We start from the raw sequence: 13,674 nt of genomic DNA, 5'->3' as shown, positions 1-13,674 counted from the left end.
CAGAGTGGCAGCCTTTGGCCTTTTGTCTGTGCTGTCTTTAAAGCAATGTTTTTTGGCTCTGGTTGGGTAACTTAGTTCATTCGAGCATCATCCAAATATGCCAAGGTTGCAGTTCAATCCCTAGTCAGGACACATACGAGAAACAACCAATGAATGCATAAACAAGTGGAACAAATAGTTCTCTCTCCCTTCCTCCCTCCCTCCCTCTTTTCCCTCCTCTCTCTCTGAAAAAAAAAAAATCAAGTAAAAAGAGATGTTTTGAAGTGATCAATTTTTTTCATAGAAATCAGGTCATGAGTTTATATAGCAATACATATGTATGCATGGCCAATATAAGCATATCATTAATAATAAAATACAGCCAGTTCATTGAGAACTCTATCTTTTACCCCGAGGATGCTCTGCAACGCAAAAAGAAATGATTTAAGTTTGTAAAAAAGGAATATGATGAGTCTGTTTCTTTATAATGAGTAGTTTCTTGATCTCAGCTAAAGCTGGTCTTTATATTCAGGGGCACATAGATGAAAAAGAAAACCTACTATTTGCATCTTTCATCCAATATAACCTCACTGGTAAATTTTTCCTTGTATTTTAGTAAAAAGTCAGTTGACTTCTTTCAAATTCCAGTGGTTACAAATTAATTATACTATGCTTGTGTGTTTTTTAAATAAAAGAATCTCAAGAGTCCAAAGGGAAGAATTCCATCATTCACTCAACAAACACTTCCTGAATGCTTGCTGTGTGCTTTGCTGTGTGCTCTGCTCTGTGCAGGCACTGGGAGACGATGGCAGGGAAGCTCACTGAGCTCTGTGCCCGGGAGTCTGGTGGGACAGAGCAGGCAGAAAGGAGATAAGCAATTGCATGTCTGGGATGAGGACTTGAGGGAGGCCCTAAAAAGATGTAGCTCTGACTTGGGAGGGGCCACTGAGCCGAGACTTGAGTGGTGAGGAGGAATTAGCCAGGTGGATGTTCCAGGTGGCAGTCACAGCAGGAGAAATTGCCAGTATTTGAGTGCTGCCAGAGCTTAGGGGCTCGAGGGACTTGGGAGAGATGAGGCTAAAGAAGTGGGCGGGGCCAGGTCACCAAGGCCTTTGTGGGCCATGGTAGGGAGTTCGGACTTTATCCTGAGGCATATGGTGCTATGTAAATCTAAAGCCCCAGAAGCCCAAGCTTTATTTTTAGTATGTGTGTGTGTGTGTGTGTGTGTGTGTGTGTGTAAAAATGAATGCACTCTGAATCAACCTATGATTGCATACCACATTCCTTTGTGTCCTTCATGATGTCCCTTTACCAATGCCTTCAGAAATCCATAGCTGTGTTTGCTCCAATCCCTAGTAACTGAGAGTTAATATACTCATGAGACTAGATACTCAGTGTGGGTTTGGAAAACCAGGGCTGTCTCCATCTCCCCACAACACCTCCTCTTGGCTCAGGGTCTGACTTTTGCACACCTCCGCTTTACCCCATAGTGAAGCAAACATTAGGGGGTTTAGGTAGAGCAGGACCAGAGTCTCCTCTGTATTTCCAGATGTGTGCGAGGACCTGCAAGGTAGACATCATGGAACCAGGACCTGGGCCAATGCCAGAGAAAATGTGTGGACAAAGCAATAATTTGCCAAAGTTGGGAGAAGACAGAGGGTAAAGAAGAGTCCACGATGCTCTAAAATTGTGAACTTGGGAAAATTAGGTGGGCGGTGGTGTCTTCACTTGAGGAAGGGAGCTGGAGAGGAGGCTGGTTGAGTTTCATTTGCTCCCAGGGTTTCCATAGCAACTACATCTAGTGGGCAGTTGATATCAGGGCCTGGATCCCAGATGGAGCAGGGCAAGAGATGCGGAGTTGGAAGTAACTACATAATAATGATAAAGTCAGGCAAGTGGAAGAGATGACAGAGTAATCTACATTGGAAGGAAAGAATTGGGTCACAGAAATAATACAAATGATCACAGGGTTTAAATTACCAATGGAGAAAAGGAAGGCAGATCAGATTTCACAGATTTGGAGGATTAGAATCCAGTGTGCAAAAAGCAGAAAAGTGAACAGGAGACAAGGAGGTCGACCAGGAGCCATAGACACTGTGGCAAGAAGCTTAGCAGAGAAAGAGGGAGGATGGAAGGGTCACCGCGTCAAAGGAATGAAATGGTCTCTTGTTTGCTATTTGTTTGTTTGCTATTTGTTTGGAACAACTTGATCACATCAGTGGCAGCAAATACAAAAGCCCCAGGAAAGAGCCTGAGGGAGCAACAGTGAAGAGCTGAAGGAGGAGCAGTGTCTGGAAGGAGAAGAGACTGTGGAAAGGCGAGGATGGGAGGTAAACAGTGAAGTACAACGTTGGAAGGTGTGGGAGTTGCAGTTTGAAGGCATTCACTCCAACAGTCTCTGTTTCTACATACACGTTTTTACCTTTGTTCTCTTACCTCAAGACTGCTACTCAAAGCCAGTATTTACTCTCGCTCTATGCCGCTGGTTCGGGTACCTTCTATATCCAGAGGGAAAGACCCTTCTCATGGTCTCTAAAGAGAGAAAAGGAATGCATAGGCTCTGTCATTCACAGGCCACATGACAATAAATTAATGAGAAGGACTGTGACAGCATAACCAGAACCCATCCTGCCACGAGAACATGACAACTCCGTCTTCCTTATCAAGCTCTCCTGTCCCTGTCCTGCATGGTGTTACCGCCGAACTCAGTGCTTATTTCTCGCCACTGCCTGTGATCTGTCTCCATCACAGGTGTAAGCCCTCGAGGGCATGGACTGTCTATTTTTCTTTCAGTCTCTATGGCTCTGCCTAGTACTTGTCACATGGATTTGCTGCATTGAACTAAATTGTCATGTTCAAAGCTGTCTCCGAGAGAGCTGCACATCTGTGTCCGTGATGCTCCCAAAGCCCAAGATGTTTTAAGAATTCAGCTCTGGAATTACCTTCTGAGACACATAAAAAGGATCAGTCACATTAATTTATATCCATATATTTCTCATCCCAAATGGCATTTCCCCAGGTGTGGTAGCCAACCTCAAGATGGCCTCCTGGTTGTTCACACTCTTGGGCATGCCCCTTCCACCCTGAACCAGGGGTGGTCTGTGTGATCAGTAAATATGCAGAAATGATAGTCTATCACTCCTTGAATTAGCTCATAAAAGACTTTGCCTCTGTCATGGGTGCTCTGTTGCTTGCTCACTTCTCTCTCTCTCACCTCTCTCTCTCTCTCTCTCTCTCTCTCTCTTTCATCATTTTCTTGGGGGAAGCCAGATGTCACACTTTGAAGACATTCAGACAGCCCTGTGGAAAGGCCCATATGATGAGAAACTGAAGCCCATAGTCCAACAGCCCATGAAGATCTGAGGCCTGCCAACAAGCATGTGAGTAACCTTGGAAGTGAATCCTTCTGCCCCAGGCAAGCCTTCAGATGACATCACAGCCCAAGTCAACATCTTGTCTGTAACTTTGTTAGAGACTCTGAGCCAGACGTGCCCAACTAAGCTGCTTCTGGGTTCCTGACCCTCAAAAACTATGTTAATAAACAATTGTTGCTTTAAAGTTTAGGGTAAGACTGATTTCCAAATGTCTTTGGGCTATTTCCAAAATTAAATCTAATGCCAAATATTTACCACCACTACAGAGATTCAAGAGAATGAGCCAGAGATTCTGAAGGCAATTCCAAAAGTAGTGTTCAAAAAATGTTCTCAGCAGTTGTCACAGTAGTGGAATAATTGTATATTCTTTCAAAGTGACTACATGGAGAAGGTCTAAACCTTGGGTTGTTTTTTTTTTAATCAAGCCTCAAATTATAAGCATGCCTAATGAGGATCAGACATTGAACTCAATGAAATATTTATATCTGTTTTATTCATTGTGATGGAGAACTCTGGACATAGAGTAAATTTCACAATTACTTTGGAAAAGAGCATGAAGGGAAACAAACAGGTTTTAGAGTGGCAGATCTGTATCAAAGTCCTGTCTGCCACTCACTACCTTTTCGTCAGTCCTAGTCACATGGCTGGAGGATTACCCAATTTAGCCCCAGTCAGTCAGATGAGCATTAGTCCAGATCTTCCCAGCTACACGTTATTGCATACTTGGGTCCCATAACTTAGGTCATGCATCCAGGAGGGTAGCCTTGGGCAAGTTACAGAAACTCAGTTTGCTCATCTGTAAAATGGGAAGGAACATGGTGCTGCCTCACAAGATGGGTGTGAGGGTTGAAGGAGAAAATCATGTCTAGCAATTAGTACAGAGTAAGTATTTGTGCATACAATTAACACAGTGAGTTATTACTCATTTCTTCTATATAAGCAGGCAATAACCTGGTTTAAAGAGTTATCACAAAGATAAAATAAGAAAACTGATCTATAATCAGAAGAAAATAAATACTATTAATGTCTGCTTAACACAAAATATAGTTGAGAGTGGAGGGCAAAGAGAAGATCAAAATAATTTGGGTTATTCAGAAAATGCCCAACGTGGGACAGGAAAAAGGTCAATACTGATCTCCCGAGCTAGATTTGATATTCCGATTCCTGATAACATTTAAGTGAGTTTCTAATGCCTCAAGTTTGCCTTTTGAATGATTTGCAAAGCATGTTTCTGCAGTGCTCTAATATCTTTTCATTTTCACTTAAAATAGTTTGTATTTCATGGGTTTATCTCCTATGAAATGGCTACCACAGAGTCTACTTGATAAGACTGAGGTCTATTGATCTTGGGAAGACAGGACCACTTACCGTGTGACCGTTCATAAAACTGTTCGCGTCTGGGTTTGTCAGGAGTGAGATCTGGAACACAATAATAGTATTACGGCCTTGCCACTTCTGGAACATTGTGTGGTTTTATTATTGATGCCCCCGATGTGCCTCTTGAACAAGGAGGAGTGGGAGATCACCAAAGAGTTTGGCCACCATCAGCACAATAGGAAAAAGCCTCAGGAACATAAAAATGTCTCCTAAGCCACAGAACACTAACCTATCCTACTTCAAATGAGAGGCCACACAAGAAGGAAAGAAAGGAGAGCCTCCCTCCCCCAACCAAGAGTAGGAAATGATGGTCCATCCCAGTCACGTGTCTGGAGGATTACCCAATTCAGCCCCAGCCAGTTAGATGAACTTTATTCCAGATCCTCCCAGCTACACCTTATTGCGTATGTGGGCCCTATAGCTTAGGTCATGCATCCAGGAGGGTAGAGCAAGCTTGTTCAAGTTTACAGACCCTTTCAAGGAGAACACTAACATCTACCCTGACTACTAGACAGAGATGTTGGGGCCGTCAGGTGAAATCATGCATGGAAAACCTCTGTATAAACACAGAGGGATGCCTAAATGAAAGGTTGTATTGCTATTGCCTAGTGTGAAGAAAGAAACAGAAATAAGAGAAAATGTTTATTTTCTGTAATGACTGTAGTTCTTCAAATGTTGTGCATAGATATGTCTAGTTTTAAATGACTCACTAACAGAAAGCTTCAATATGAAGTTGTTTCAAGAAAAAAACATTTAGAAAAAGAACAGATCTCAACTTACCAACTAGATAACTGTTTCTCCATTTAGAGGATCCCAATATACCCCCAAAAACCATCTACATAAATGTAAAACATCAGTACGTATCAGCGCATGAAAGAGAGAAAAAGGAAAGACATTGTAAAAAATGCAATTCTTATCTGGAGAACTCTGATTAATTAAATAAGACAATATATTATTTCAAATAACTTTATAGGGTACCAAGCATGTATGTCCAAGAAAGTATGTGGGGAAATGCAATTTACATGAAACTAAAATTGACTATAATGTTCCCACCAGACTCAGAATTACTCCCAAATGTCATGGACCAGAAAGACAGAAGCTTGTTTCATGGACTTGCAAATAGACTGTGTTTAGGTCAATTTTTAGAGGTTTCTCTCTATGAAGATTCCATATGTGTACAGTTAGGTGCACATAAATAGCTTTCATGAAGTCACTGAAAGACTATACAAAAATACATGTGGAAAGCCCTACCATGTGGCTCAATAGGTTGACCATCATACTGTGTACCGGAGGTTTGCTGGTTCAATTCCTGGTCAGGGCACAAGCACAGGTTGTGGGCTTCATCCCTGGTCAAGATGCATGTAGGAGGCAACTGATTGATGTTTCTCTCCTCTCCCTTTCTAAAAAATTCAATAAAACATATTTTAAAAATAGATGTGTATAGGTGGTGATGGAAAGAGACATGCCTTGGGGTGGTAAACACACAATACAATATAAAGATGATGTATTATAGAATTATATACCTTACACCTATATAATTTTATTAACCAAGGTAATCCCAATACATTCAATTAATATATAAAACCTGCACATGAAAGCTCATAGTATCATTATTTGTAATATCCAAAAAGTGAACTATTATTCAACAATTTAAGGAATTAAGTATTTGCACATACTACAACAGGTATGAACCTCCAAAACATGAGTCTAAGTGAAAGAAGCCAGTCATAAAAGAACACATATTGTATGATTTCACGCATGTGAAATGTCCAGCATAGGCAAATCTACAGACACAGGAGGGAGATGAGTGGCTGTTTCTAGGAAGGAATGAGGATCAGAATGACTTGCTAATGGCTAAGAGGTTTCTTTCTGAGACAGTGGATATATTCTGGGTTTAGAGAATGGTGATGATTGTACAATTTGTGAATATACTAAAACCACTGACCTATATACACTGAAAGGGGGAACTGTTCAGTATGCAAATTATATTTCAATAAAGATGGTATTTTTTAAAAATAGAGACACACGACTAAGCCAGGCCAATGGAAATTTAATGCCAAAAGGTATCTCCCGCTGGAGTTTAAGAGAAATACTTTTTTTCCTCTAAATTTAAAGGATCTAAATGTGGAATAGCTGGTAGCCTTGCTTCCTACTACATGGAGAAAGGCCATGGCAATGAGAAAGGGAGGGGAGAGGAGAGGCGTGGGAGGGGAAGGGAAAGGGAGAAGGAGAAAATGAATGTGGCACACATTGCATTGAAGGTGCCTAAATTGAGTTGCTCCTGAGGCCAACTCCTCCCTTTCCTTTCTGGGAATGTGGTCATGAAATTGTCTTATGTCAGCTCAGGCTACCTCTAGTTGAGTTTCTATCTCTTGAAATGAAAGACAGTAAATAAATGAAGCACCTGTCACCTCTCCTCCCCTGAGCTCAGAATTTCTGTTCAGTTATTCTTCCTCAGTTTCTCCCTTTGGGACTATTTTCTCCCTTGGCTGATACCTTAACCAGACCTCTTCTCTTCCACTCCAAATGAGAAGGATTTGTCTAAAGTCAAGTTCAATCACCCACTTATAGGTGTAACATTGCACTCTTGATGACTGCACCATCACGTGACTGACTGAATTCTATGCACCATGTAGAGACTTACACGCTTCTCTGTTAAAATGAAAATCTAACACAGACTATCTAGGATTCAAATATCTATTTGATTAAGGAGAGGAGACTTTTAGCAAATTTAGACATTTATTTCCTCAAATGTCTTTATAGCTTTTATGCTTTTAAAAATTATGTAGTGGAAAATCCAAATTTCTTAATATTTAAGGCAGTTTCTTACCAGATATTTTCCATTTAATCTAAACCCTTATTTATAATAATTTGAATTTTTTCAGTCTTATTCTCCATGGATAATCTTTCTTTACATTATATTCCTTTTCCTGGAAATTCTTTTGTATTCTACATGTTTGTCAAGTAGTCTTTATTTTCATGACTCAGGTATCTTATATTTTTTCTATTTCCTATTTCCAACAATGGTTTATTTGTTCCATGTCTAAATTCATCTAGTCTATCATCTTTCATGTTTGTATTATCACCATTTATTTCATTGAAAACAGTTAACAGTTGTTTTCTAATTTTTTTTTCTGTGTTGTGTAAGAAATTTACTTCAGAGTTTCCAGGAGTTACTTTAAACTCCATCTGCTTTCTTCTCTTTCTTTTGAATTAAATTTTTTTAATTTAAGGAAATTTCTTTTTTTTTAAAAGGAATTTTTTTTAATTGGCTCAGAATTCTTAAAATCTCAGTCTCCTAATCTCCCAGGAAAAGAAATCTGAGAGTTTATGTAAAAATCATGTTTGTTTCAGGAGCTAACTTAACTTAATGTCAGCATCTTCTTACAAAATGTGGGGTTGGGAGAACAGTGAGTGTCTTCACTCTGCAATTAGAAAGATTTGTGGTGCCAAGTCCATATGGCTCAGTGGTTGAGCATCGACCTATGAACCAGAAGGTCATGGTTCAATTTCCAGTCAGAGCATATGCCTGGGTTGTGGGCTTGATCCCCAGTAGGGGGAGTGCAGGAGGCTACCAATCAATGATTCTCATCATTGATGTTTCTCTCTCTCTCTCCCTTTCCCTAACTCTCTCTGAAATCAATAAAAATAAAAATAAAAGATTTGTGGGTTGCCCAAACAATCAGAATCAACTTCCCAAGTCAGACATGGAAGAGGGAGGGGTTAATTTAGAGGACCATTTATTAAATTAATTTCAATTGTGTCAAAGATCATAGAACGAACTAGAATCCATTTCTCTCAATATTCACTACTAACTCCCAAACCCAGTCAGCATTCTCATTCACCTGTCCTGCCTAGCCCCCATCTACTCTTAGCTAGTTCCAATCTACTCTTCATCTATTCTGTCACTGCCCTACTTACAACCCCTCAATAGCCCCATTGCCATTCTAATCAGCCAGGGATGCTCAACATGACAAATGAGGCTTATCTTGAATTGGCTGTGGTTTTGTCCGTCCTACTCCCACACCCCTCTCTCTGCATTTTGCTCATTCCAGTCATGGATTTCTGTCCATTTTAATCCACCAGCTTCTCTCCTATTTCAGGGAACTCCATCATGATCTCCTTTCACTTAGAATTTCTTGTCTCTCTCCCCTCCACCTCCTGTTCCTTCTCTCCTGATGTCAACCCTCCAGTTCTTGGGTTGAATATCAGATCCCAGGGAAGCTCTTTCTGCCTGGGACACACTAATCTGTCCTCTCTTACGTGCTCCCAAATACTTGCCTGGTCACCCCTGCTTAACAGACACCACCCGGACTCACTGATACACTCCACAAGGGCCAGAACTATGCTTGTCTTGCTCCTCACTATCTCCCTAGCTTTCCCCATAGAAACCACAAAATCGATTCCAACAAAATGCTGGTGAAATAATATTCGTGGCCCCCGTCACTTCTGAGCTAGCTGACCAGTGAGTGTGTGAGTGTGTGAACTGTGAAACATATCTGACTTTCTAGATACTTTAATGAAGTCTAGAAAAGGAGGCCCTTGGTATTGTCATAGCACCAAGGGAATAGGACCCTGGAGCAATTGCCCCAGAAATCACCTGGGTATTGATCCTTAAAAGTAGCCAGTGTGAACAAGATCAAGCCACAAGGTTATGCTCAATAAACACTGTGTGGAAAAGGTCCTAATAACCTGGGTAACGTTCTACCTGCGCCAGTAACACCACCCCCTGTACCAAGAGTTCTCATCACCGCTTTCATTACTTTCTAATCCTAAAATGGACTTCCATAATACTAGACTTATCCAGTGATCACTTTGTAAGTGATATAAATGTTTAGTCACTATGTTGTACACCTGGAACTAATACAGTATATGTCAATTGTAATTGAAAAACAAATTTTAAAAACTAAATATAAATATATAAATAAAATGGACTTCCAAACAAAATATTTAAAGCATGGGTATGTTAATAATATGGGAATATTACTTTTTATGTATAATTTTTGAAGTTGAAATTGTATAGTCTTTTAATGTAATTTTTACTACAAACTTAAATCTTGAAAAATTGAATAAAATATGAATAGATAAATAAAGATACCAGCTGTACACTGGTAGGAATGTTTTTAAAATACCTGTCAAGAATATTATCCCATTATGAATAAACAAATAATATAACAGCCATGTTTTTATCCCTAGTTACAGTCATATCATATTCCTGACCATTTCTTCCTCAGTTTTAAAAAATTCATTCAACAAGTACTTCAACAACATGCAAATCAACAACATGCAAATCAATTTCAATGGGATTGAAGGGAAGAGTGTGTCCTGCCATTCACCTGTCATGTACCAGATGCGAGACCTGATCTTCCTTGCCCATCCTTCCCTGGTTCGGTCAACAACCTATCAGGTGGTCTTTATTCCTGGCATTTATTCCTTTATTAAGATGAAGAAGCTACAGATCGTGAAGGTTAGGTATCCTGACCCAGATTGCAGAGCTGGCAAATAATTTTGACCTCTAGTCCAGCAAAAATGTCCCTCTTTGTTCCACTAAACCACGGGACCAGTGAGTGCATACTTACGTCTAAAACTTTGAAGATTTGCTAATTTCACAAATCTTGGGGAAACAAGAGATAGACATAGATATAGATGGATAAGTAGAGGATAGATAGATAGATAGATAGGCAGATAGATGCAGACAGACAGAGGATAGGCTGGAGGAAGTAAGAGGATTTGAAAATGAGGTTGTAGGTATGAAAGAAAGAATCCAGCTGAGTAAGCAGAGCTCTGCTTGCCCATACCTGGGTGATGCTCTGACTACACTATTACAGAAATCTGTCACAGACTCTACGAGGAGCTGTCCTGATGGACACCAAGGCCCGGTCATACCTCTTCGCTGCTGTCCGACTCGGAGCTGGAGGACCAGTGGCAAAGAACCCACACGTCCTGCACCTGCTCGGCTGACATCTGCACGGTGCTTCTGCAAGAGGCTGCTGGCTGGAAAACACAAAGCAATGAGCGGAACCTCCAGCAGCTCACAGAGGGCTAGACCTGTCCCAGAAATCAGGAGGACTGTAGGGCTGGACTAAATGACGCAGACAGAAAGGGAAAATTCACAGAGGCATTTCGTTTTTCCAAAGTGAAAGTTTCTCAATACCTAAGGAGAAACATGAAATATTTAAATATCTCTTAGGCATTTGATACATTATGAGTCCCAGGAAAGCAGACATTCCTACATGAGCACTGAGGGGCTGCCCTGAAGCCTTTCCCACTTGAACAAAAAGAAGTGGGAAGGACCCCAAGGTTCTCCTTTGGCTCCAGATTTCATTTGCTCTGACACTTGGGGTTTGGGGTCCTTTGTAAAATAGTCCTGGTGAAAAGTCTCAAAACAAAGGCTTCCTTTTCAGAATTTACATCATTATAAAGCAACCCCGACATAAACTGATAGTGTAACAAAAGCCCGAGAACACGTACATCGCATCGCCTTGGAAAGCAAACATTGGTTTGATGGTGCAGCCCATGAGTGCGAACCAAGTGTGGACCATGTTCTGGTCACTGGGGTACAAACCAAACATGCGTGGTCCTACGTTTATTCCTGGCATTTATTCCCAATGGAGCCCGAGCTAGTGGGGGAGACAGATATTACACAACAGTCAACCGCAAAATAATGTGGCTCTCACACGTAGTGTTTTAAAATTATTTTAAGGAGAATTTGAAATGTCTCTGGGATTTTTGTTTGGTGTTGGCCTTGTTGTATTCCCTTTGCTTGGAATCATCACTATCCCCATTTTAAGAGCAGGAAACTGTGGCAACAGGGGCTAAATAATTTGCCAGGATCATTCAGGACCATATAACCCAGAGCTCAAGTCCTCAACCACTGGGCAACACAGCCCCCACCTGGGGAATACAGCATGGGCACACTTGGTGCCTCCCAGTGCCTCCCAGTGTGACCGGCCAACAGACAACAGCCAAGCTCTTACTGTGACATCATGGAAGAAGACTAGGCACTTCCTCATGTTGGTTTGTGGGGTTGGTGGCGGGGGGGGCGGGAGGAGGGTGGCCCTTCCCACCACACTTACCACGTAGTAGCCACTTTGGAAGTCACAGGTGGCGGGGTCTGCGCCAGAATCCCTCCTGCATGTGGTCTCCCGAACCCTGAATTCTATATCCAAGCTCGAGCTGTTCTCACCCAGAATATTGACCTTCACAGAAACAAGGCATCAGTTTGCCACTGACGAGTTTCTGAAATTCACATGGTTAGCACGTTCTCTCCCTGCACAGGGAGAAAACGTTACGGAACCTTCCACCAGTATAAACAGCTACCAGTCATCTCAGCTACACCTGGTCTCATGCCCTCAGGCTCAGGCCCAGAGGAAAGGTGCTTTACCAAAGGCACACGGTACTTCAGGGAGAAGACGGAACCAGCCTTCGGGGTCCTACCTCCAAGGGAAGCTTGTGTCTGATGACTTACGTGTATAATTGATCCTCCTTATTCACAGGTTTCATACTTGCAAATTTGCCCACTCACTAAAATTTATTTGTAGCTCCAAATTTCGACACTCAGGGTCCTTTGGCAGTCATTCACGGACAAGTGACGTTTTCGTGGAAGGGGCGTGGTGACTGTCGCCTGACCAATGCATTTCAATAAGCAGAAAAGGCCAGAGAGAGGCAAGCATAGGCAGCTTCCAGGTGGAGCAGCAGCATACAGGATGCGGTGGGACATCACCTAGCTATGAACTCATTAAGGATCACACACGCGTTCATTAAGTGTGCTGATTTGCAGGTGCATGTGTGCTGGGCTCCGGTCTGTACCAAGATGGTCACATGACAGAATGTGCGCTGGGTGGCTCTGCCTCACACCAGCTCATCTCCCCAGGCCAGACTTCCAAGGTGTCCGTAACTGGCTCTCTCAGGACCTATCCTCATGCTCTTATTCATTTAATTAAGTCCTCGCTTTCTTCTGTCACGAGCACAGCTAAATTACAAGCAGATTTAACTGTTCATCTGCAGGTTGGCAAGAGGACATGGATTTCCCCACACCGCAGCCAACAGAGCCGGTGGGCAAGGAATGAGGTTCTTCATTCTGGCCCAGGTCTCTTCAGAGCGAATTCACCCTTCGGTGTGTCAGCCTATGGCACATGTCTCACACTGACCCCCCACCACGACATCCAGGCCATGACAGCTGGTTCCAGGCTGCACACCTAACTAAAGCATAGCCCATCGTCTGCATGAGCTATGGCCCAATTAGAAAAGACAACTGGGACAGTTCGATTTATTTCCTGGGACGCTAGAAATGGGACCCAGAGCCATTTTCTGAAGAAGGGTCAAGATGACCATGGTGTATTTGGAGACTGGGAAACCATGAGCCACATGCTCTTCATGTTTCAAGAGTGAACAAGCTAAGCATGAGTGAAGACGTCACCCAGCCAGGATGGGAGATGCGAGCAGGCAGACTGAGAGAGCACCTCCATTCCCTCCTACGTGGCCTGTCATTCATCGAACCTGTCCCCACCCCCCACCTTCACCGAAACCAACTTGAGGGCATTTCTGCTCTTCTCTGCACAGGAACCTTTTAGGCCTGTGGTTCTCAACCTTCCTAATGCCGCAACCCTTTAATACAGTTCCTCATGTTGTGGCGACCCCCAACCATAAAATTATTTTCGTTGCTACTTCATAACTGTAATGTTGCTACTGTTATGAATCATAATGTAAATATCTGATATGCAGGATGTATTTAGGCGACCCTGTGAAAGGGTCGTTCGACCCCCAAAGGGGTCGCAACCCACAGGTTGAGAACCGCTGCTTTAGGTGATCAAATCCCCTGGGGACAGGGAGGGGGAGGCGACTTGCTGCCCACAGTCTCATTTCCTTTGAAGGATATATCCGCTTCTCTTTCTTTGCCTGTCACCGACTTAGGCACAGAAAGCCCAAGAAAATTCATCTTGCC

The 13,674-nt window shown here is 42.3% G+C and overlaps 1 protein-coding gene across 1 annotated transcript in view; it reads right to left on the bottom strand.

Annotated features, from left to right (window-relative positions):
• Nucleotides 1–2,415: 2,415 nt before the first annotated feature.
• The window catches only part of SPP2 (secreted phosphoprotein 2), a 12,173-nt gene continuing 914 nt past the window's right edge, over nucleotides 2,416–13,674 (bottom strand). The window contains exons 3-7 of the mRNA XM_006760458.2: nucleotides 11,807–11,929; nucleotides 10,617–10,724; nucleotides 5,511–5,565; nucleotides 4,722–4,772; nucleotides 2,416–2,511 (exon numbers count right to left, since the gene is read on the bottom strand). Of these exons, the coding sequence (XP_006760521.1) occupies nucleotides 2,426–2,511; nucleotides 4,722–4,772; nucleotides 5,511–5,565; nucleotides 10,617–10,724; nucleotides 11,807–11,929 (423 nt within the window). The 3' untranslated portion in view covers nucleotides 2,416–2,425. The remainder of the gene's footprint in view (nucleotides 2,512–4,721; nucleotides 4,773–5,510; nucleotides 5,566–10,616; nucleotides 10,725–11,806; nucleotides 11,930–13,674) is intronic.

This window comes from Myotis davidii, unplaced genomic scaffold (assembly GCF_000327345.1).
Source record: "Myotis davidii unplaced genomic scaffold, ASM32734v1 scaffold370, whole genome shotgun sequence".
Classification (NCBI taxonomy): domain Eukaryota; kingdom Metazoa; phylum Chordata; class Mammalia; order Chiroptera; family Vespertilionidae; genus Myotis; species Myotis davidii.
Note: the sequence above shows the minus strand (reverse complement) of the source record. Positions and strands in the feature narration are given on the sequence as shown.